Below are 26,393 nucleotides of genomic sequence, written 5' to 3'. Positions count from 1 at the left end.
CAATCTCCCTCGGTCTGGGGCTCCATGCAAGATCTCACCTCGTGGAGCCTCAATGATCATGAGAAAGGTGAGGGATCAGCCCAGAACTACACGGCGGGACCTGGTCAATGACCTGAAGAGAGCTGGGACCACAGTATCAAAGAAAACCATAAGTAACACAGTACGCCATCATGGATTAAAATCCTGCAGCACATGCAAGGTCTCTCTGCTCAAGCCAGCACATGTCCAGGCCCATCTGAAGTTTGCCAATGACCATCTGGATGATCCAGAGGAGGAATGGGAGAAGGTCATGTGGTCTAATGAGACCAAAATAGAGCTTTTTGGTTTAAACTCCACTCGCCGTGTTTGGAGGAAGAAGAAGGATGAGTTCAACCCCAAGAACACCATCCCAACCGTGAAGCATGGAGGGGGAAACATCATTCTTTGGGGATGCTTTTCTGCAAAGGGGACAGGACAACTGCACCGTAAAGGGCGGAGGATGGATGGGGCCATGTATCGTGAAATCTTGGCCAACAACCTCCTTCCCTCAACAAGAGCATTGAAGATGGGGCGTGGCTGGGTCTTCCAGCATGACAACGACCCGAAACACACAGTCAGGGCAACTAAGGAGTGGCTCCGTAAGAAGCATCTCAAGGTCCTGGAGTGGCCGAGCCAGTCTTCAGACCTGAACCCAATAGAAAATCTTTGGAGGGAGCTGAAAGTCTGTGTTGCTCAGCGACAGCCCCGAAACCTGAAGGATCTGGAGAAGACCTGTATGGAGGAGTGGGCCAAAATCCCTGCTGCAGTCTGTGCAAACCTGGTTAAGAATTACAGGAAACGTCTGATCTCTGTAATTGCAAACAAAGGTTTCTGTACCAAATATTAAGTTCTGTTTTTCTGATGTATCAAATACTTATTTCATGCAATAAAATGCAAATTAATTCTTTTAAAATCATACAATGCGATTTTCAGGATTTTTGTTTTAGATTCCGTCTTTCACAGTTGAAGTGTACCGATGATAAAAATTACAGACCTCTACGTGCTTTGTAAGTGGGAAAACCTGCAAAATCGGCAGTGTATCAATACTTGTTCTCCCCACTGTATAACAGTCCATACAACTCACACTTCTCCGCTTCCTCACTACCTCCCAAACATGATTAATAGTAAGTGTCATCATTTTAAACTTACTTTGTGCATTACAAAGCCCCAAATATGGCCTTCCCATCGGTGTTAAGAATCACCCAAACCAAATACAGCCTCTCCTCTGGGACGTCTTGCTGAATGTTGATATTAACATCGTCTTTAAGATTGCAGACGTCCATTAAATAAATCACCAAGCATGCCTGTAATGTTCTTCCATGCCAGAAAACTTGTTCCTTTCAGACAAGCTTTAATCAAACTCCACACGCCACAGCACGTCAACACGCCATTTGCCTTCTTGCTTTCTCCCTCATTTCCCCTCTCCCTTCATTCCTTCCCACTTCAATCCTTCATACGATCTCTTTTACACCGGAACGCCATACTACAAGGTTTACACGAGGTAATCCTGCAAGGTTCAAAGTTCACTCACTGACGGGGATGGCCGGGGAGGTCCACAGCCCGTCCACGGGCCTTGCGTGGGCCCACATCGTCGGGTTGTTTTTCTTTTTTTGCAATGTGGGCTGCAAGATATAAACTTTTTGGGCGAGTTCATCAGAAATTTCTCAAAACTCTTTCATTGAGCTGTTTATCTCAAGTACTTTTTGCTTATTTTACGAGCTTTGTGAGCAATTTTAGGTAACAATCCATATCTGACACGCATGGTATACATTCCCTGTCCTGATGGCCGTTGCCGCTGGGGGGTTTTTGAGCATGTGCGCCGAGAATTCTGTGGCGAATTACCTCATTTCTAAAGTCACGTTTCACCACATATTTAAATATTATCTGGCAGGATAGCCTAAAGGTGTGCACACTTGCCTCTCAGCTGTTTCGTGTGGTTTCACATCTCGACCCTGCAGGAGTGTGTGTGTGTGTGTGTGTGTGTGTGTGTGTGTGTGTGTGTGTGTGTGTGTGTGTGTGTGTGTGTGTGTGTGTGTGTGTGTGTGTGTGTGTGTGTGTGTGTGTGTGTGTGTGTGTGCGCACGTGTGTGTTTTGGGGGCTCTGCATCAATGGCATTGTCACACCCCTGGAAGGACAGATACATTTGAATGAACGTACGACAAATGAACCTTTTTTGGTTTCAATGTAATGGAGTAATTTCCATTTCATCTAATGACTAATCGCAGGGTTACCTACTCCCTCCGGCAGAGGTCAGCAAACCATGTGCACAAGCACAAATTGTTCAAAATTTGGTGGAGATCACACAAGCTGTTTGACTCTCATGGTTCAGACATACGTGCACACACGGAGTTAACGAAGTTTAGTACAATTGAAGTGACTTTTGTTCATTCACCAATCGAAGGTAAGGCTTGGTATTTCTTTGTGCTTCATGATAACCTCCAATGTAGATTTTGGGAATGACTCGAACCATTCAAGTCATCCTGATGCTGACGACCACTCTGACAGACAATTATCAATTATTCGTTGGAACTCCACTGACGACTTCCTCGCAGATGCTGTGCAACTGAGCAATGTTCTGGATATTGCTGTTAAGCAAATCAAATGTACATGGTAGGGGTGTTGTCACATGACTTTTGGTGGGATAAACAAAATAAGTTAATTAACTCTGCCACCAAAGGTGTATGGAGGTTATGTTTTCACACCTGTCTGTTTGTGAGAATGACATCTGAAAAAGTTATGGACGGATTCTGACAAGACTTTGTGAATAAGTTGGGTAGGTAACAAGAATAATCCGATTAAATTTTGGATAAGGTCCGGATGCATATCATGCCAACCAGTGGACTAAAAACGTAACCTGTTCAGCCTGGCAGAGGTATGCATTCCACCGAGTGTCGTTCTAGTGTATAAAGAAATTGGAAGAAATTGTATTCAAAAAGGATACATACTGCATTTAAGGACTGGTAGGATGGCCGAGAGGTGCGCACAATCACCTCTACGCTGTGTAGCCTGGGCTTGAATCTTGGTCCACCTATAAACTGTAATCCTGGCATTTCACGGGCAAGGAGATTCATCAATGTGTGTGCCGTCCTTCGGATAGACGGTCAAAAAGGCATCTTGTCTAGCCGGCATTCGTTGGTGGACGTTAAAGACCCCACAGTAGCCTTCGTGAAGGGTAAGCGAGCTATCACCGGCACCTTGAACAAATTACAAATTCCTGCCCTGACCTACGGCAGGGCATTGCATCAGCGGCACAGCCGCACCCTCAGCCAAAGATGCTACCCCACAGCCTTGTGCTACATATGAAAGAGGAAGATTGCATTTAAAAGATTTTCATGCCATCACATGCACTACAAGCAGAGTTTTGGCAGATGTGGGGGAGGGGCTTGAAAGTAAAAAGTATTTTAATAATTGGCTGCTATCGCATTTTTCTTTGCTCATGTCAGAGGTGCCAAGAATAATAAATACTGCAAATTTGTCAAAGCCATGAATAAAGTTTTAAACTGTTGTCTATATTGTTAAATTTTGATGTGAAACTTATTTCATGGTCATGTTCTGCGCAATGTTATCTTTCACTTGGTCCGACAGAGAAGCTTCGAAATAAAAACTACATCAAATCACTAAATATAATAGCACTTCTGCAATCGGAGCAGCAACAAGACATTCAAAGAACTAAAGGTGTAAAATAAGGTGACGAGTTATGACAATCTATCATCTCAATGCAAGGGAATAAATTAGAATGGAGACATCGTCTTTCTGGTGAAGGCTAGTGTCGTTCTGAGTCAGCGGACATGTACAACAACGGGTGATATCTACAGAATGTCGATTAAAGTACGCTAACCACCGTGGGAAGGAAGGAAGAGCTGACATTTTGGGTGTTAACCCCTTGCAGTAAAAGAGGATCCGACGAAGGGTTATTGCCCAAAACGAAAGCTTCTCCTCGCTTCCCACGGCAGCGTGCAAACGCCGATCAACGTCCTGTCGATTCCATCCATCGAGAGAATAAAATAGCCAACCCTCGTATGTTCCACAATTCCATGATCCTGCCTGTAAGGCACAAGAGCAATCAGACGAAGAAATGTGCTTCTAAGTTTGTGACATCTCATACAGAACTTAAAAACGGACAACAAACAAAGTAGTTCTAAAAAAATAAAAAATATAAAAATAAAAACGTTTGTAAAAAAAAAAAAAAAAAAAAGGACAAAACTGTCGCTCGATACTGGAGATGATGAAAGAACGAACAATTGCATAAGGGGGTCTGAAAGGAGGAATGCATGACGTACTTGCAATTCTGTAGTCATCCTCTCTCCGCCTCACGTCCAGCTCTGTGCACAGCACGGTGAGGGGGAGTGTGAAAAACACAAGGCCACGGATAAGCTACTCAAATCGGAATCGTTGGTAAAGGGAAAAATATCAATGAAAAATACACTAACTTTACACATCATGTCAGCAGTGCACATATGAAGCACAAATGGTCTCCTTCAACTTCCGCACAAATTTTTGAGAAAAAGACAATTTATCAAAAGAAGTACGGCTGAGGTGAAAACGATAAATAGGCCAAACGCGCTTTCGTCTCTCAAACCCGTAATGTTGTTCGAAATGACGTGTCGAGACAGCGTTCGTTTGAATTAACTTGTTTAGCCTACAACTAATATTTCCGTGCAGTAACTGGTCAAGGAAATGAAAGCCGAGCTGCGTTGGCCAATCACTGATACTGTTACAGAGCAGCATGACGTACATAAAATCATTCATGCAACGGTCCTGTGTGTAATCATCAAACCGCGTTACACGCTTTGCACCTCGTGCAGGAGAAGCTGCCTGCTTGGAGTCGAGCCCCTCCGCGTTGGCCCGGCCGGTCGTCGCTGGCATGTTGTTGAATATCCGCTTGTAGTGATTGTACACGGCCACCGAGAGCACTTTCTTCGCGTATGACTGGCCGACCACAAACTTGTCCAAGTAATCGTAGATCTGTGCCGTGTAGACAGGACCGGTCAGGATCAAAATGCAGCTCAAGCCACATGATGTCGTTATCAACACGAAGAGTATTACAAACATCAAACTCAGTGGCTTCGTGGAGAAATCCCAACAAAGAAAACAAACGATGACATTTGCATTTGCTATGGAATGCCATGTGCTGAATGAGTAAAACATGCCTTTGGCAACGGTTGTTTAAAGGGGGCATTGCACACAGACTTGATTTGTTTCTATCTAAAGCCAACGACCACGAAACATCAGTTCGAGTTTCTTTGTTTATACCCACCATTACCCTGGTCAAAATACAAATTCCAAGCACTGTCCAAAGGCATTTTACCCATATCAGCTGACCCGATTTGCCGGTTTGACGTGTGTCGCTTCGGGTTCGCAAATAGAAACCGGTGTCAGGTGCGATTCGTGCAATCAAGCCAGATTGTTTTAGCGACAGTAATGCGAACTTGTCGTCAGCCTCCGGATGCAGATCTACACCACGTTCCTTTCTCATCTCCATGGAGAGATGTGGCCTGGGTTCAGGTTCGGACTCAGAAATCAAACTTGCATTTCCAACTGCCTGCCTGCACAATTTACGAGAACACACTTTGAAGAAAGGTTTGCGCATCTGGAACCAAGTGACTTAAAAACTTCACGCTTGTACAAAAACAGAGGAATAAAATAAAGCTCGAAAATCGATGCAGCCGCTCACCCACTAGTCGGGTTGGAACTGATGCAGCTTTGCCATGCGTAACTATCAAGTAACCCGCGCGAGATAGCTCTCACTGATTGGCTCTGCCACGACTCAATTTTTTTTGTAAAAAGCTAACTCAAGTTACAGCATTCGTTTAATTTTTTTTGGCAAGTACTACTTAGTAACACATATAGCTCAACATCATGGTGTCAGAGGTAAGTGCATTTACCTTTCAGCGATTTTGTCTCGATTCAATTCCTGACAAGACTATAAAATGTCGCAATAGTGCTTCACGTCACAAAGTGTGCTGTCCCTTGGATGGAGGCTAAGCCGGATGTCCTGACTGCTAACACAAGTCAATGGACGTTTAAAGATCCCACGGTGCCTTCCGTTGAAAAGCAGGTGGACTATCGCTGGCATCCTGAACAAATTGCAATTTCATGTCTCAAACGGCTCTGGTCGAACATCTGTTCTGATCGGCTGGTTCCGAACGACTTGGGCTAATCTACCTCCGGTGGCCGACCCCACATAAAGGTGGGATTAATTCGGGATATAGTAGTAGTAGTAGTAGTAGTAGTAGTAGTAGTAGCAGTAGTAGTAGTAATCAAAAAATGATGAAACCAATATCCTATGGTCACTAGTTTTTGAGAAAAACAAATGCATGCCTTGAAGGTCATATTACAACTACTACTACTACTACTACTACTACTACTACACTTCAGTGGCCCAAATAAATCCCATCTTGCTAAGGGGTCAGTCACACTTGCTTTCCCTCTCTACACTCTATCTTGAGCATCCTTTCACTGTAACCCCCACCTCTCATGTCCCTCACCCCCCACCTTATTCCATCTCAATTTTGTCAAGGTCTGCTTTACCACCCAAGGAAGCCTGGGTTTGTCATTGCAAAGACCACCCACTGGTTCTTGATCAAGAGGATGGAAATGTCCCTGGTCCAAGACTGGCACAACACCATACAGCGAGAGCGGGTTCCAAGCTTGTAATGTCATTGGTAGTTACGCACATTATTAAAGCCATCTCTGTCCTACATTGAGGTTTTCAAAATCAAATTCACTTTTCCACAAGAAGGAAAAGCAGTCACCAAGCGTAGACCGATTACGTACAACACAATTAATGAAACTATGAACAAACTTCGTCCAAAAGATAAACACGTTGCAAGCAACTACACCGCAGTGATCTGTCTTTTGATGACAACTCCGGCATTAAATTAGGTTGAGGAGGTCCTCTTTTCACCTGAAGCTTATGGTTATAACTCAGGCCCAAGAATAATCTCATGAGTAATTGTTCAGCCGTAATCAACATGTCCACTGGTAGAAACGAGCCGAATGTGCGACTGTCTTTGAAGCAACCACCTAAGTGCTCGGGTGGTGAATCCGATCCAGAGAAAACCAGTTCGCCAGATCCAAAAAACAAATGCTCATTTCCCATGCTTGTAAGAAACCTTGGATCTCAACTGTGCACGGGCAACAGCAGTGGTGAAGGACAATGCCCTGCTATGGATTGGCATTGTTCATGATGCATCTTAATGCGTACATACATTACGCAGTGTATGTACTATCTATGACATATGCATCATAATTTGCACATTACACGTATTACACATATGCAGCGAATGCCTGTGTAAATGTCGAGAGCCCTAACGTCATCTACATACGAAACGCCACAGCTCAGTTTTTCTTGCCCAATTTCTCATTCGGGATGTATACCACCAGGAATAAATACATTTCATCGACAATGTAATCTGAGCAAATTTCTACCCACTTCCCGTATACGAGGTCTGATCAAAAAGTTCTGGGACTAAATTGCTCGTTACAAACCCAAACCAGAACGGCACTCGGTAGAATGCGTACCTCCACCAGGCTGAACAGTTTATGTTTTGTATCCCACTGATAGACCACATCTGTATCCAGACTTTTACCACAATCTAATCAACTTGTTCTTGTCACCTAACCAACTCATCCACCAAATGTCATCTGAATCCATCCCCAATTCAGCCACCAAGTTTTGTCAGAATCCAACTACAACTTTGAGATATTATGCTAATACAGTACAGGTAGTCGTCGACTTACGACCTATGCGACTTACGACTGTTCGACTTTACGACCACGTAAAGTGGCCCCAAACTCTATTTTTTTTTTGTATGTAAAATATACATTGGCCGACTTATGACCAAGTCGACTTACGACCGATCGGTCAGAACCAATTGTGGTCATAAGTCGACGACTACCTGTATTGTTTTTGGCTTCATATCTCAATGGTGAAGAATCACTTTAAAAAAAAACTCAAAAAATTCGGAACTGGATCACCAAAATCGAATCGATTCGTCCTCGTCACACACCCAACCTATCTACCAGATTTCATACGAATCCATCTATAACTTTTTGAGATATCCTGCTCACAAACAGAGGTGAAAACATTACCGCCGCCCATCTTCCTTGGCAGAGGTAATGACAACACGGTTAATGAAATTTGGTGAATCTGGTGAATACGGTGGGTGGGGAACGAGTAAAATGTTATGCTTAGCCAAAAATTATCACGTACAGAGTGCTGAATGTGCCGGCACATTGTGGTGATGCAACATCTACAAAGCTGACTCCCATTTTTCAGTCTGCTTCCATCGAACTGCATCTATTAGGCATTTCAGAACGGCCATATAAAACCACTGATTCACTGTCTGACCTCGTGGAACGAACTCATGTTGCACAGCACCTTCACTGTCAAGAAACACAATCAACATAGTCTTCACATTTGAGTGCACCAGTCTTCCTTTATTTGGTCAAGGTGACGATGGGGTCTTCTATGGAGATGATTGACGCTTTGTCTCAGGGTCGTAGCCATAAACCCAAGTCTTGTCAACTGTAATGATGCTGAGCAGGAAGCTTTCACCATTCCCTGCATGATCAATGAGTTCCTGAGACACTGAAAGGTGAGCCTTCTGTTCCAGAGTGAGAAGCCATGGTACGAACTTTGCCGAAGGCCGCCTCCTTCGCAAATCGAGTCAAAATCGTTTGGCATGTGCCGTAGGAGATGCCAACTTCTTCCGCCACTTCACGAATCGTCATTCGTCTGTTACCACGAATGGTGTCTCGTACACGAGCAATCGATTCCTCACTGTACGAGGTTGATGGACGGCCAGAGCATGGATCATCATGATCATTGAGAGTGGTGGAGCTGGGGCAAATATATTTTATGCTGTGGGCAATAAACCCATTTGGAGCAGGGAGCAGGGGTCAGTAAACCACTTGCATTGTGTGTGGCATGTGTACAAGTGAAAAGTCATCTTGAAAAGGCATCGCAAGTCATCTTCAACCCCCCCCCCCCCAAATCCCTCCTCGTAGGGGGAGAGGGATTTTTTATATTTTTTTGTGCCCATGGCCGGACCCTGAGGACTACCAACACATGCAAAATTTGGTGGAGATCAGGTAAAAACCACAAGTCATCAGGTTGGGCCTGTGATCTGACTGTGGGTACCACCAACTACCAACACGTTTGCAAAGTTTGGTGGACATTGGGCCAGCACTGTTTTTTGTTTTTTTTTCTACGATTTTCACATATACATATACATATATACATACATACATATAATATGCCTTATTTAATATCGTAAGATGATTGAACACATCTAATGAGCACATGTCCCTCCAAAGTTGTTTCTAATCACCTCATCTTCACTCATTATGTTCTTCCACGAACCTCAACTCTCGATATTAAAATGACGGCATAAAATAGCATTTCACACCTTCTTGGGTGGTGGTGGAGGGTGCTGTTGGAATGCCAACTTGGCGGCCTCGGCTGCTGACTCGGGTTCCTTGAAGCTTTTACGCGAGTCAGTCTCGGACAGCACAACAAAGAAGTGAAGGCACTTCTCACACTTCACAAACCGACTTGAAGCTTGGAAGGTGGGAGGGGGGAACAAATGCGATAAATCCAGGTATGTAAAAGGTCATCACTTTAGCGAATACAAATTAAGACCAGAACAGATCAAATGTTTACACAATAACATTCCGATTAAGAACAGAACGTTTACAATGTCAGTCACAATACAAGAGGCTGCACAATTACTCTGCCTTGATGACTGTACAAGATGAGTAATAAATAAGTAAAATATAAAATCACTCAAAATGAACTTTTAAATTCGATTCCACATCTTTCCTCGTTTGTTCACACAAAGCAACACCAGACATCATGAAACGGGCTGTTGGCAAAATACCGCTCAAAAGCAGAATGGTGTTATTGGTAAAGAAACTACATTACATACTCTTACAAATCTAGTCTCGGGGGTATGATGTTCTTAGAACTGTCGGACCCCTCCCCACCCCCTCCACCCCCCGCTCTTCACGGGGGATACGTTCCTGAAAAATGCCATTAATGTTGAATCTGCAAATGTCAGGGCATCGTTTCAATGAGGACAGGTGATTGATTCCTCAGGTTCCCAGCAAAAAAAGGACAGGTTTTCAGCAGTTCGTGATTCATAAGGGAAAAATCAGAAATCCCATGGGAAAAACCGTGAATACACGAGGAAAAAAAAAAAACAAGGCAAAAATAAAAAAAACCCGCAAATACGCGAAGCACAGGGCGGCAAATATGTAGAAGCAGGTTGCATTTTATCAACCGCGAATAGACAGGGTCCACGAATACTGGGGACTGCGAATAGCGGGGTCTGACAGTACGTGTTAGCACAAGTGTGGTGTCATTTCATCAGGATAAAACATGTTGATCAAGTGTTTAGAAAGACCTACACCCACCGCCTAAGTTTGTGTGTCCAAGCCCCATCTTTCCCACCGTTCCTAAATTATTGAGCCTTCCCCCTTGTTTATCTGTCCATTTATGACGTTTCCTCCCTGTAATGACCAACGAGCGTGCCCACAGCGCAAATGCAGGGTCAGCTCGTGAAGGCATCAGACGGGGCTACAAACGTACCCTCATAATGAGATCTGCTGCAACAATAAATGAGCATGGCCTGTAGCACAATCGCAGGATCAGCACAAGATCACCAGATGGGCCAAGTATATTGTCGTGTCTGGGGTGGTTTAACCCCTACCTGGACGGATGGCAAAGCTTCTCCCTTGAAGGCTACAACCGAGACTCGGAGATTAATGCACGCGTGGGAAAGGGAGCGCAATGGCGGAGAGGTGATCCACCGAGGAGCATAGCACAGGGGCGCTGCACCAGGACAGCACAAGGGGGTTTTATACCTGAACCCCAACCACAGATACACGGCTACAGTTTCTTAAAAGGTATACATTTAATGAAAATAAATTAATATTTGCAATGGACAATAATTCAAAAGGTAATGATAAGAGCAATAAAGTAAATAAATCCTACAGTTGAGGTGCATCTCACACAGACTCAAATACAGACAAAGGAAACACAAAATGAAAAGAAAACCCTTCTTTTCCAATATTCTTGTACTTGGCTTGGCCCAGAGCAGATCCCCGTGGAACTGGAATCGAGGCGCTCCTATTCGCACATGCAGGCGCACACAAAAATGGCGCTTCTCTCGTAGCGGGACGAGCGCACGCCAGGCAATCCGCGAGCGGCACTTTACACCAAGGCTCAGAACCCCAGTGTAACGGCTTCATGTGCCGATCGTCCTCACCGACCCAACCAAGAGCCAAAGGCCAGCGTCTTGCTTCACCAGGCGAGCCAAATCGCCTCAACACAAATTCAATGGTTGTGTCGTCGTCCTCAGCGTGCGCTCAACCTCAGCTCTCGCTGCTGACTCTGCCTCTGTCTCTGCCCTCCTCTTCAACTATCCAGTCGGAAGCCCCCCCACAAGGTGCAAGCCCACTGAGTCCGATGCCTCTCAAAATGTGCCTGCCAACTGATCATGGCTCTCCACCAAAAGTGCACAAGCCAACCTTTTTACTCCACTCTCCTTTATCTTATTTATCCTCTGCCTCCGGGGCGTGGCCTGCTCGCATTCAACCTGGGAAGACGGGGCTTTTGCCTGCTCAACTAGCTTCTGACGTCACGCCCATCAACGCCCCTCGGGGGCGTGACTTCGCTTGTCAACCTTTGAAGGTGGGGATTTCTGCCCGTTTGTTGTGGTTTTAGGGACGTGTTCCCCACCTTTATTGCCGATCTTGAAATATAAAAACAGAGGAAAAGAAGGAAAAAAATTACAGAGGGCAATCATACACTGGGGAACTTATTCTTACTCCCTTAGCTAATCAACACCGCACCACCCCAGTGTGGTGACACGTTAAACAAGCTCACAGTTTCCCTACTTACTCCTAGAGATGCCTCCTACATGCCCACGGACCAAGCAGCTCTACACAATGTTACATTCCCTATTAGATTCTTCTATTCTTCCCCACAATTGTAACAATATGCCCATATAAGGACATCTGTCGGACTACGCTGTCCAATAAGCATGCCGCAAGGGCGCTGCAATAGGCCCCATGCAAATTATATAAAAACACGGATAGTGTGTGCGCTGCGTTCATGCATTGGGGGTATGGGGTCTGTGCTGAGTCATTAGCAGTGAGCATGGCAGTGAAGCAGGCACCAAGACACGAGTGGCCTGCACTCGTGTCTTGGTGCCTGCTGTATGTCCTCACCCCTTTATCTGTGGGCTGCCACTGTGTGAGCTGCTGCTGGAGAGACCATAAGCAGAGATCAATTGCGAAACTCTGTGCGCCCAGGCGAGTACATGGGCGATGGACCCACATCTCGTGCACGAGCAGTGCTGTGCAGCCAGGTTCCTTTATCTTGTCATTCCTCCGCTGAGTCCCGTGTTTCCCCAAATGCAAAGAGATAAGTCGTAATGAAAAAGGCTGTCATGGTTTCGGGAGGTGTAGTCACCATTTATTATTTGCCCGTCATCGCCGCTGTGCAGATGTGCTTTCTTCTCTTGTTTGATGAAAACTTGTGTGGCCGTCCCCAAGCCACCCCAAGTCAGACGCATTGCTCCAGAAACCTTAACCTCCTCAAACTCCCAAATTCCAGGCTGGATGCCCACCTGAATTCATGAATCCACCTATTCTCCCGATTGTGGAATAGTCTTCGTGTCCATAGTCTTGTCTTGAATCGTCTTTAAAATGTGATACCCATCACTACCTCATGTGCTCATCCATGCGCATCCAGAATCTTTCCCTTTTCCATTCCTCCAGGTCAACGTTAGTCCAGCAGCCAAAGGCCAAATTTTCACCTAACCCTAACATCTCTGATAAAGTTTTTTTTTCCTCTGCTGATTATTCACCCTTGGGGTGTATCTAATGATATCCAGGTGGGTGTGAACCTGTCACCCTTGAGCAACTTTAAATATTTGAGATGGCATCCAAGATGGCTGCCACAATGGGCTAAAATTCTAAAATTCCTATTCTTTCAATGTAGTCGGCCAGAAATCAATGATTTTATTGTTCAAATATATGTTTTGAGTTTCAACAATATGTGTAAAATAGTTTGGGAAATATCAGCTGTACCGTTGCCATGGTAACTATTAATATGACTACCGTAATGTCAGTAAAATATAGAAAAGTGGCAATCTGCCATATATTTCAAGAACATGTTCATTACAACATTGTTTTTTTTTTTTAATCTTTTTGGCAAATGCTCTTGATCACTGCATTGAGTAAAATAGGATGATGAATTGCATTTTTCTGTAGCCATGGTAACTATCTAAAATGATCACCGATTAGTTAGGTGTTAAAGATGCACAGCATATAATGTATATACTTGTACATTTTATCTTATTTGTTTTCTACCTCATAAACCATATGGGGGCCCATTTGGTAATAAAATGTAAGATGTTGTCATGGTTACCACAAAGATGCCACTGTAAATTGGTACCGAATATTTTTAATCACGTTTTTTTACTATAGTCCTGCACCAGAAAAGGAAATTTCAGCTGGACCCAAAATTTCTTGATATGGTTATTTTCTCTACTTCATACACATCTTCGTGATGTATATTATGATATTCAGGCGGGTGTGACCTTCTCAGCCCTGAGCAACTTGATGAATTCAAAATGGCGTCCAGGAAATGAGGAACAATACTAATTTTTACATGTCGATGACCATATCAATTAAAACACAATGAACCATGTTTTATCAATTGAAATCACAATGAACCATTGGTCAGGTCAGGTCAGATCTGTGACCTGCCACAGGTACCATGTAAACCTGTACTAACCTGTTCCATGGTCGGGTTGTCGGCGACTAAACCGTCTCTCGCACCAGGTTTTCTGGTGAGGAGGGTGTTTGGATATGGACACCCAGCAGGATTAAAAACAAAACCTGTCAAAGGGCGGAGGAGCTCCTTGTGAGCCAACGGCAATCCATATCTAGTGCCCAACTGTGTCTGCAGACATCCTCCTGCAGTTGGGTTACTTTTTTATTAGGAGGTTGGTGGCAGGATTTGCACTCTGGCCACCGTAAAACCCTTCATTCCGCAAAACACACAAACGCAAAAAAATCTGAAAACCCACTCCGTGGGAGTACCTCCTGTGCAGCTTCCCTTCGCAGGGCAGCTCACCAGATGACGGGATTGGGGCAAAGCCTTCGGGACCCCCAATGATAACTGAGGTAACACCGGTCAACGAGCGTATTATGAGACTAAGGATTCGTCACTCCTTTGGTGTCATTTCCCTGGTCTCTGTCTTTGCTCCGACTGAGGCGAGTGACCTCACCGTGAAGGACACATTCTAGTCTGTGGTTAATCAGTGCCCCAGACAAGATATACTTCTTGTCTTGGGGGATTTCAATGCATCGACTGGAAGTGATAGGGATGGTTATGAGATGTGTGTTGGTCCCCATGGGTCAGGAACTATGAACCAGAATAGCACTAAGTTCCTTGACTTTGCAAGAAGTCATGGACTTAGGGTGGCCGGTTCATGGTTTCAGCGCCCACAAGCTCATCGCTGGACTTGGTATTCCAACGCTGGCGGTGTGGCAAAGGAGATTGACCATGTCCTCGTTGACGGTCGCTGGAGGATGATCCAGAACTGCAGGGTCTACCAGAGTGCTCAGTTCCTCAATACTGACCACCGGGTTGTTGTAGCAACTCCAAAGCTGCACCTCAAATCCTGGAGAATGGTTCCAATCCCAGCCTGGGCTGGATGTTGGCAAGCTCAAGGATGAGAGAGTAGCTGAGGAGTTTGCGAACAGGCTGAGTGGACATTTGGGGTGTCTGGGTGCTTTGGGGGGTGATGAAGAGTTATGGATTACCTTCAAGACCACCGTCCTTGATGTTGCCGGTTGGTGTCTTGGAACTCACCGCAGGGCAAAGAAGAATTTTGTCTCTCAAGGGACACTGGATACCATGACCAGAGTCGCAGGGCTAGGCTGACTGGCAGAGCTGAGCTGTTCAGGGAGCTGAGGCGTAAAACTGTACGTGCACTAAAGGTGGACAAGGAGGCCTATGTGCGAGGAATCTGTGAGGGGGTAGAGCATCACCTGTGGACAGGTGATTCTCATCCCGCTTACAGGGGAATTCGCGCATTGCGTTCATCCAAGCCCATCCCTCGGAGCACTGCAGTGAGAGCAGAGAGTAGTAGGCTCTTAACAGAGGAGTCTGAAGTGAAGGCCCGCTGGGCCGGTTACTTTGAGCGGTTGTACCAGGCTGATCCACCAGCTGTCGAGTTGGACGTCATTGGTGTTACAATCCCTGTTGCTGACCCTCCAATCAATTGTGGTCCACCTTCGCTTGTGGAAACACGGGCTGCGGTGAACCAGTTGAAACAGGGTAAAGCTCCAGGGATCTGTGGCATCCATGCTGAACTTCAAGGCTGGTGGAAATGCTACACTCGTGTCGTTGCATGCAGTTTTGTGCTCTGCCTGGAACACAGGCATCATCCCAACTGATTGGAAGAGGGGCCTTGTTGTTCCTCTCTGGAAAGGGAAAGGTGATTGCCAAGGCTGCAACAACTACCGAGGGGTGACGCTGCCCTCAGTGCCGGGCAAGGTCTTTGCTCGGATAATTCTTGAGAGGGTTCGCCACCATCTGCTTGAGCACCACCGTCCAGAGCAGTCAGGCTTTACACCAAAGAGGTCAAGATTGACCGTATCCTTGCTCTTCGTGTCCTCACCGAACGCAGACGAGAGTTTCGGCAGGGGCTGCTTGCAGCATATGTTGATCTCTGTAAAGCGTTCGATTCAGTGAATCGGGATGCCCTCTGGAGGATTCTTGGTCTTCGTGGGGTGCCACCAAAACTGATCGATCTGATGTCTGAACTCTACTCTGGTACTGAGAGTGCTGTGAAGTGTGGTGGTACCATCTCTGACTTATTTCCAGTTGTTACTGAAGTTGTCAGGGGTGTGTACTGGCCCCACACTTTTCAGCACTTGTATGGACTGGATTTTAGGGAGGATGTCGGAAAGATCAAACTGCGGTGCATCGTTTAGGAATGTCAAGATCTCGGACCTTGATTTCGCAGATGATGCAGTCATCTTTGCGGAGACTTTAGATATCCTTTTGGGGGCCCTCGAGGTGCTGAATGAGGAGTCGGAGCCGCTGGGATTGCGGGTTTCTTGGGTCAAAACTAAGATCCAGGCTTTCAATGACATCTTGGATGCTGCTGTCCTGACTGTGTCTGTTTGTGGTGAGGATGTTGAAGTCGTGGAGAGATTCACTTACCTTGGCAGTGATATTCATATCTCTGCTGGCTGTGAGTCAGAGGTCAATAGACGTCTGGGTCGGGCCTGGGGAGTCATGGATTTACTGGATCATGGGGTGTGGCGCTGCCGGTACCTGTGCGGGAGGACGAAAGTCCGGTACTTCAGGTCCTTGGTGCTTCCAGTCTTGCTCTATGGATGCGAGACTTGGACTCTGACCAAGGATCTGAGACGGAGATTCCTTTGGTACCAGGTCTCTTCGGAGAATCCTTGGCTATCGCTGGTCGGATTTTGTGTCCAACGAGCGGTTGCTGAGAGAGACTCGGATGAGATTTGTTACCTGCATGGTCCGTGAGCGTCAGTTGCGGCTGTATGGACATGTGGCTCGTTTTCCTGATGCTGATCCTGCTCAACAGATTCTCTCAGAGAGGGAGTCTCTTGAGTGGAGGAGGCCGATGGGCCGACCACATGCCTCGTGGTTGCAGCAGGTTGACCAGCATCTCAGGGAGATGGGGATGGGCCTGGCATCTGCCTGGGGGAAGGCCAGACGGAGGCCCCTGGAGTACCGGCGGAAAGTGTATGCAGCGACTCGCTGTTCTGGCACATGCTCCCATACCTGACCTGACCTGAACCATGTTTTACATCATTTTAATGACAGCTCGGTTCTTCTGAAAACTTAGTTTTACATATATTATATGATTAAAACGAAATTACTTATTTAGGTCACAATGGCCACAAAGAATGAAAGACAAGTCTGAAGACGACGATGGTTCACGAGCGGTATTTGACGATGTAGATTGTTTCAGAAGTCAAGGATGAGACAATGTGATAATTTTTGACCAAGTTATAAAAATAATCAACATGATGTGGTAGGAGTGACAGGTTATTCGCTGCAAAATGTCGAAATCCCAGTTTCGTTCAACAACTTTCAAAATTTGACCTTTGCATAACCTTTAAATGTCACAAAACAATGTTGTGGACATTAAAATAAGGAAACAGGATACGTGCTATAGCTTGTTGGAGTTAGTTCGTCGAAGAAGGTCGAAAACCCAGTTTGATTCCCACAACTTTGAAAATATGACCTTTGTGAACTTTAAAGGTCAAAGGTCAAGGATTATGACCTTTGGTGCAAAACTTCCTCTGGAACATTCCACGAACAATATAACGTCATATAGGCTATATGGCATTTCGCACTCCTCGGATTATCCATACTTTGATGAAATCAGCGTAAAAACAAACTTGAAGGGGGCGCCACGGGCAAGGTGTTCGAGATAGAGCAAAATGCTTCCAAGACTTTAGGTGGGGACTGACCTCAAGATTATGCAAAAAATAATATTGTCATCCTTGCTCTCAAAGTTCGGGCGGTCGTATGATTTTTATGTCAAAATCCACAATTTTCTAAGTTCGTGACCTTGTGACCTTGACACGAAAATGAAAAATCGAGCTCCGTGGGGCAATGCAGGTGCCATTGGGCTAACCAAATACCGAAACCTCTGCCAGATTCGACAAACCCCTCGGAGAAGATGGACTTTTATGTCAAAATTCGCAATTTTCTAAGTTCGTGACCTTGTGACCTTGACCTTGGGACGAAAATGAAAAAAAAAATTGAGCTCCGTGGGGCTATTCAGGTGCCATTGGGCTAACTAAATACTGAAACCGCTGTCAGATTCGACAAACCCCTCGGAGAAGATGCAAATTGAAATCGGCTGGCTACCCCCTAAAAACACAATTCGCAATTTTCTAAGTTCGTGACCTTGTGACCTTGACCTTGGGACGAAAATGAAAAAAAAAATTTCGAGCTCCGTGGGGCTATGCAGGTGTCATTGGGCTAACCAAATACCAAAACCCGTCAGATTTGACAAACCCCCGAGGAGAAGATGCAAATTGAAATCGGCTCCCCCCTAAAAACACGTTTTTTTGGGCGTGGCTCCGCCCATAATGGGTGCACCACGCCTATTCTCAGCAAAACACAACGAGCTTATGATATAAACCTCCCACCAAAATTTTATCAGGATCGGATCAAAACCCACGGAGCTATGCTCAGCACAGACAGAGACAAGCCGGTAGGCGGACATGGGGAGTCGACTACCCAATAGAACCTGACGCGATGGGCCCATTCGATGGGGAATGACCTGAGGATTAAGCACAAGAAAATTCATGATTCTAGCTTCAAGGGTTAATGCTGCAGATTGTTTTTTCGTTAAAATACCCCCACATTGAGGTTTTTCGGCCGTTGCTAGGCAACTGAGGGGTCCATAACAACGGTTCTTTCTCACACATAACTAGGACATACCATGAACCTACCATACCAGTTTCATGTATATCTGCTCATAGTCTCTGAGATATACGAACTTTGTTTTTTTATTGTTTTCGACCAGGGTTTTTTATTGTTTTCGACTCTATCTTCTCCGATAGTTTTCATAGGATCCGGCTGGAAATTTTTGACAATATGGCTGAATGTACTGCCCACAGTCGCTCGTGGCCCGATTTTTGAAAAAAATTCATTTTTTATGATTTTTCAAAAATTTCAAAGTCCCGTTGCTAGGCAACGGTGGTGTCCATAGCAACGGTTCTCATTTGCACACAACTAGGTCATGGTATGAACCTACCAACCAAGTTTCATCGAAATTGCCATTGTATTAACAGAGCACTGGACCGAACAGACAGACAGACAGACAGACATACATACATACATATCGACGGAAATACTGATAAGGGTAGATCAAATTATTTTTTTTTTTCGACTGGATCGACTACCCAACAGACACACACCAATAACGAATAAAGTGGTCACTTATTTTTTTCGTGTAAATATTTTTTCGTGAACCAATTAATATGTTTCTGATGGATTATTGAGAAAATCAGAAAAACAAGTGACTGGAATATCAAAAAGATATTTTTAGATGAAATATTTATTTCGAATTCAGAGCTATTCATTGTGCATACAAATGCAATAAAAGCCACTAAGGCTTCTTTAAGGTGGTTAGTATACATGCCATAAATAATGGTGACTACATCAAATCAAACATGGTATCTTGTGGGGCTGAAGTTTGTTTGGAGATTCTAAATAAAGACTAGTCTTCTTCGTCTTCTACTTCCATGAACTTGCTGTGTGATGATCATTGCCTCATGAATGCATTGACAGCTTTCCATTGGGGGAGTATATGTCTGCATCAAAATTATCAGATACCATTTGAACTAGCCCATACCTTGCATCTGATATTCCTTGTTGGCTGAGCTTAGTTGCTGCATCAACTGCAGCTGACTTTTTGAAGCGGAGAAACTCGTCATAACTGCAGGTGACTCTGTAGTCATGCATATGGCAGACAGTCTTTCTTGAGTCCCTGAGTAACACCCCAAGTGCTATTTGAAGATCAGTTGGGTGATTTGTTACAACATTTGTTACTACATTTCCTATCAGGATGGCTGGTGAGGAATTGTCTAACTTCTTGGATACTGAAGATAACAGATCCTGCAGTTGCTAAATTTGTGTCTATGTACCTTCTATACTAAGATTTATCGTGAGTGATTTCCTTGCATTCCTTTAGAATCCGTTTTGCAACATTACCAACACTACTTTCCAATCATCTTCATCATCCTTTACGACTTTCAACCCAACTGTACCACTATTTTGAAAGGCAATTATGTTTGCATATCCAGGTGATGACAGGACAAGAAGCTCATCCGCAAAATGACTGCTTAGTTTAGCGATCAGATGGTGGCGTGAGAACCCAGAACCACAGTGACTCGTATACTCTTTGAATAGTTCAATGGAATTCCAAATCGTAAATTTATCCTCTGACATCATTTTAACCACATATTCTAGAGCTTGATTCTCTACCTCCTGATCAGATTTGGTGTCATTGTCATCACAGACAATATTTCGGTTCGCCATGATCCGACACATGCAGTCCCTGTGATAGCGAGCTTCTGCTGCATGCAGGTCAATTACGGCACCATCAATACGGCTTCTGACTTCACTGGCCCATCTATCACCACGAGCATCACACTTCTCCTGCATGTACAGTTTGTATGATTTTTGTTCATGCTGCGAATATGTTGTACGATACATATATGCTGGTCTCCATCGCTCTGGATTTTTGGGATCTTTGTTAAGATCACACATCTCTCCACAATAAATACAGTTCATCTTAAAATCAAATAAAGCGCAGGAATTGCGTAGTTTCTTGGGTGGTTGAGGACCAATATCTACAGTTTCTGGTTTAGGCAAATTGGACTTGGTAGTGTATTTAGATACACAGTTTTTATGGTATTTTATTGTGAGGCTTGGGTTTTCTGCAAGTTGTCTTTCAAGGTCAATGTGCAGGCCGTCCCTATATGCTTTGCTTGCATTGATAATTGTATGCAACCGTGCTTGTCCACAATTTTGTGGGCATGGCTTTGTAGCATCACATTCGCCTCCATATCTGAATTTGAGGATGCATAATGCATATATCATCCATTATTCACCTGCAAAGAAAGAGAAACAAATCTATGCACTACCTATATATACATCTACTGTACAAAGCATTCTTAACTTATCTATCAGGTGATAATTGAAAGTTGAGTGGTTCGTTGTCTTTGATGAATGCATTTGGCCATCCAATCTAAATTTGAAGATATAATAAGGTCCATTATCATTCTGAAATGATAAAAAAATCTTTCCTTAACATTAATGTTCAAAGCATTTAGCATTAACTTATCTAACAAGCAATAATTAAAGCTTTAATAGCTGTCTATCTTTTGTGAATGCAGGTGTCAGCGGTTTGGCTTCATCCATGTTAGCCAGTCACTGGTATCTTAATTATAAAACATTTTGTAAAGGCAGCAATCGTTTTAATTGGTTTCTGATGCCTTAAAAAATTTGAAAAAATGCATTACATAACTTGTTATCAAGCCTGGTTAAAATTATACAACATATTGGATAGTCAGTGATCATATTATTTCACTTGCGACCATAATTGTTCATGTTGTTCAAATTGTTTTCTTCAAATTGTTCATGGATGACATCACAACCACCTGGATATTTTTTATCTATCCTAATAATATCCTATTGAATAAACAGCAAGTAAAAATAGACATAATGGCTGCCAGACTAAACAATAAATGTATTTTTCAAAATATCATAGAACACATTCTTAGTAACATTTTTGTGGTTACCATGGCCACATTAAACAATTTATTAATCAAATTTAACCCACCATGATCTAAGAGTTTGAAAACATTTAACTTAGATCAGAAATGCACAGTTTTATGTTATACATCTTCAGCGCTTATTTCAAACATCGAAATTGCATTGGTTGTCATGGTTACCATGGCACCATAACTTCATTACTCATTAATTCTATTTTATGTAAAACATTATTGTCATTAGTTCATGTATATAAAAACAACAAAATAATGCAACAATAAACATTTTCTTGAAATTATGGCAATTTGGTTGTTTTAACCATCTTTTACCAACATAATCGTAGTTATAATTGGTAGTTATTATAGTAACGGCACAACAAATACTTCACAAACCATTTTTATTTAAATTAGTGGACCCTAAAACGTATATGACATCTAAAAACTCATAGGTCTATAGCAGAAAACACTCAAATAACATGAATTTTCTGCTTTTCGTCGATTTTGGCAGCCATCTTGGACGCCATCTTGAATATTTCAAATTTCTCAAGGGTGACAGGTTCACACCCACCTGGATATCATTAGATACACCCCAGAGATTAATTATCAGCAGAGAAAAAAACTTTATCAGAGATGTTGAGGTTACCCCCCCTCGGCTGCTGGACTATGTTGCTTCTTCGTGTTATTTCCTCCTTTTGCATGTCCACCCCCTCTCCACAATACCCTTTGATAATTTGTACACCTGCTGCCATTCATCATGCAATTCTTCCATGAGCCTAGACCCTTATATAAAAAAAAACTTCAAGCCTTCAATCATACAACTCTTCCAACAATAACTGGCCACTTTATAAGAACATATTACAGAGTGTACTTCAGATTTGCAAGTGACTACTATTTGGTGCAACACTACAGTATTCTTTTTTTCATTTCTTATTGATCTGCCTCCCCCACACACTTTCCACAGAACTTACCTACTGCCACCAATAGAGATTAAAACTTTCGTGTACCTTAAATTATACTGAACAATCACGACAGTTTTAGCAATGAGAAGGGGAAACGATCGAGAATTACACGAATCCGACGGTTCATTGCGGTACCAATACAATAGTCAAACATCGTGTACCAATGTTGAGATGGACTCCGTAAAAGGTATGTTTGTAACAGTACAAGTAAAATGGTAAGGGGGATAATGATAGAAAGCAGTGGTGATAGAGTCAATACAGTACAGTCAACCAGTGAATCAATCACAATCAATACAGTGCAGTTCACCAATTTACTATCAGGGCAATGGCAAAATGTAAACATAGCATTTCATAGGGATCTCCAGGAAGTAAATAACTCACAGACAAACGTCTCAACGTGGGTGCAAGGCTCGCCACATTTAGGGCATCGCAACATGTTGCCACCTTTTGCTGAGCTGCCAGAACCACCTCCTTTTTTGCCACCATCACTCTCTGCAGCAGCTTTCTGTCAGTAACAAACATTTGTAGTTAATAATAACACACATGCACACACAATCAAATAGAAAACAACAAATGGACGAAAATGCTAATCAGGAGAACCAACCGATTAATTGGTAAAATTACACCAAAATTATCCCCTTTGAAGGAAATCAATACCGTGAGCTTTGCAGCGGCACTGTTCATTCAAGAAAAAGTAACAGGAAAAAAAACGCGACAAGAAGAATAGACCAGGCCCCACAAACACCACCATGGAAGCTGAGATGAGAGACACAGAGATAACCGAGAAAGGAAACGGAAGAAATACAACAATTCAAGAGAAGAAACCAAAGTCCCATCCATGAGATGGAGATTAAAAGAAGAGCATTCACCGCGCACACACACAATAAAATATTAAAAACATAAAAACACGACAAATAACACTACGACGAAGTAAACAAGACAAAACAAAACCAGAAGTTTGAAAATAACCCAAAAAGATTCCACTGCAAACTAGGGAAACAAAAGCAAAAATGTTTCAAGTTCCCATGAAAAAGATAAACTTGAAGATTTCTGGAAAGGAATTTATGAAGACCCAAAAAACACAACAAGGAGGTGGATTGGATCCAAAACCTGGAAAAGAAAAAGCAACACATGAAAGGAAAATGCCTCTGGTGATATAGGATGACGAAAAAATATATAGGGGCAATACCCCTGGGCGCTCACCAGGTAGAATGATGATACTGAAGAGGAAGTCAACGTGTGACGGAATCAGCAAAACTTACCAATGAACCAATGTTATAGCAAATTACTATTTTGAGGCGGGCATCCATCACCCCCCCCCACCCGTATATCCCCTTCGACCCCAATTTTTTTAATAGAGTGAACAAACTTTGGTACATCACCGGTGATGAAGGTTGTGGTCAAGTTTCATTGAAATTGTGCGTGTAGTTTCAGAGAAGAAAGAAAATACATATTTTGGGAGACAACCACCCAAAAACTCCCTCAGACCCCGATTTTTTTGAATAGCGTGAACTATCTTTGGTAGATCATGGGTGATGATGGTTGGAGTCAAGTTTGATCAGAATTGTGTGTGCCGTTTCTGAGAAGAAAGCAAATACCTCTTTAATGGGGGCCCCCTCAGACACCAATTTTTTTTTTTTTAAACAGCATGAACAATCTTTGGTAGATCATGGGTAATGGAGGTTTGGGTCAAGTTTCATTGAAATTGTGTGTGTAGTTTCCGAGAAGAAAACAAATACCTATTTTGGGGGGGGGGCATCCCCCATTTATTTTTAATGCCGTGAACAAACTTTGTGACATACAGAGTAATGAAGGTTGTGGTAAAGTTTCATCATAAATCATGTGTGTAGTTTCAGAGAAGAAGTTGCAAGTATTTGCGTTCGGACGGACAGACGATGACACGTTATCCCATAAGTTCCCTGGAACTATGTATGCTCCAGGTGAGCTAAAATCTAAAAAATAAAATAAAATAAAAAAGTCTAAAAGCCCAAGCATGGATAGAATTCCAAACATCTGACTAAAGCATGAGAGACTCTCCACAATCACGACACCCATACATTCAACAGATGTATCAAAGAGGAAAAGGTGATGAACGAGTGGCTCATAGAAGCAACATCTTCATACCAAAATCTGAAGAACCCAACTACCTCACAAATCCCAAAAAACAACACGTCTCGAAACAACATACAAATTACTTACGAGAATCATCATAGAAATGATGTACGACCACCTAACACAACAAGGAGGTCGAGAGGCAGAACAGAAGAGATGTAAGAGAGGATGCTATGAAACAACAGACCACCTATTACTAAATAAGGCCATACTCGAAAACTGTCAACCGAGAAGAACCATATTGAGAAGAGAACAGAATTTTAAAAAAGCTTTTCGCAGTGTTCCACATTCATGGATGATAAATTGCATGCATTTGTACAAGATCAACCCCCAAATAATCAAACTTGTTGACAAAGTAATGGAGCTCTGGAATACCACATTGATATTACAACACTTGGATGGAAAGATCAAAATACCAGGAAGATACATCCAGGGATCGTCCATGGTGACAGACCTTCGCCCCTCCTATTTTGCCAGGCTTTGACTCACGAATAAGGGCACGGATACACCATAACATCCAATAAGAGAGCGTCCAAAGAGACAAAGGCTCGTCCATGCACATCGTCGTCTACTGTACATTAATGATTGAAAAGTATTCGCACTGAATGACGAAAAATTGGGAGGGGACACTTGATATTAGTAAAGCTGTACTCAGACAACATTCAAATATAATTTGGAACTGCGCCAAGTGCACATTTGTGCAAGGTGGACCAACAAAAATTTATCTAAATACAATAACACAGTAGCTCGACGAGGCAGCATCATACAAAATACTGCAGAGTAGAATCTGGCCACCAAATTCACAAAACAAATGCCAAAGAATACCTGCGTAGAACAAGGATGATCCTCTCAACACATACAGTGGGGAGAACAAGTATTTGATACACTGCCAATTTTGCAGGTTTTCCCACTTACAAAGCACGTAGAGGTCTGTAATTTTTATCATCGGTACACTTCAGCTGTGAAAGACTGAATCTAAAACAAAAATCCTGAAAATCACATTGTATGATTTTAAAATAATTAATTTGCATTTTATTGCATGAAATAAGTATTTGATCACCTACCAACCAGAAAGAACTCCGGCTCTCACAGACCTGTTAGTTTTGTCTTTAAGAAGCTCTCCCATTCTCCACTCATTACCTGTATTAACTGCACCTGTTTGAACTTGTTATCTGCATAAAAGACAGCTGTCCACACTCAATCAATCAGACTCCAACCTCTCCACAATGGGCAAGACCAGAGAGCTGTCTAAGGACATCAGGGACAAAATTGTAGACTTGCACAAGGCTGGGATGGGCGACAGGACAATAGGCAAGCAGCTTGGTGAGAAGGCAACAACTGTTGGCGCAATTATTAGAAAATGGAAGAAGTTCAAGATAACAGTCAATCTCCCTCGGTCTGGGGCTCCATGCAAGATCTCACCTCGTGGAGCCTCAATGATCATGAGAAAGGTGAGGGATCAGCCTAGAACTACAGGGCAGGACCTGGTCAATGACCTGAAGAGAGCTGGGACCACAGTATCAAAGAAAACCATAAGTAACACACTACGTCGTCATGGATTAAAATCCTGCAGCGCACGCAAGGTCCCTCTGCTCAAGCCAGCGCATGTCCAGGCCCGTCTGAAGTTTGCCAATGACCATCTGGATGATCCAGAGGAGGAATGGGAGAAGGTCATGTGGTCTGATGAGACCAAAATAGAGCTTTTTGGTTTAAACTCCACTCGCCGTGTTTGGAGGAAGAAGAAGGATGAGTACAACCGCAAGAACACCATCCCAACCGTGAAGCATGGAGGGGGAAACATCATTCTTTGGGGATGCTTTTCTGCAAAGGGGACAGGACGACTGCACCGTATTGAGGGGAGGATGGATGGGGCCATGTATCGCGAGATCTTGGCCAAGAACCTCCTTCCCTCAACAAGAGCATTGAAGATGGGGCGTGGCTGGG

The 26,393-nt window shown here is 43.5% G+C and overlaps 1 protein-coding gene and 1 pseudogene across 9 annotated transcripts in view; both read right to left on the bottom strand.

Annotated features, from left to right (window-relative positions):
* The window catches only part of CLPX (caseinolytic mitochondrial matrix peptidase chaperone subunit X), an 80,370-nt gene that overhangs the window by 34,903 nt on the left and 19,074 nt on the right, over positions 1-26,393 (bottom strand). For all 9 annotated transcript variants that reach the window (XM_085849592.1, XM_085849599.1, XM_085849600.1 and 6 more), the window contains 4 exons: positions 22,719-22,842; positions 9,432-9,583; positions 4,815-4,983; positions 4,299-4,340 (listed from right to left, as the gene is read on the bottom strand). In XM_085849592.1, the coding sequence (XP_085705718.1) occupies positions 4,299-4,340; positions 4,815-4,983; positions 9,432-9,583; positions 22,719-22,842 (487 nt within the window). The remainder of the gene's footprint in view (positions 1-4,298; positions 4,341-4,814; positions 4,984-9,431; positions 9,584-22,718; positions 22,843-26,393) is intronic.
* Positions 19,312-21,226, bottom strand: LOC147015134 (uncharacterized; annotated as a pseudogene).

Source organism: Eptatretus burgeri, chromosome 12 (genome assembly GCF_056783735.1).
Source record: "Eptatretus burgeri isolate ZD-2024b chromosome 12, Ebu_testis_v1, whole genome shotgun sequence".
NCBI classification, from domain to species: Eukaryota; Metazoa; Chordata; class Myxini; order Myxiniformes; family Myxinidae; genus Eptatretus; species Eptatretus burgeri.
The sequence above is the reverse complement of the archived record's forward strand: the minus strand, read 5'-3'. Positions and strand labels throughout refer to the sequence as shown.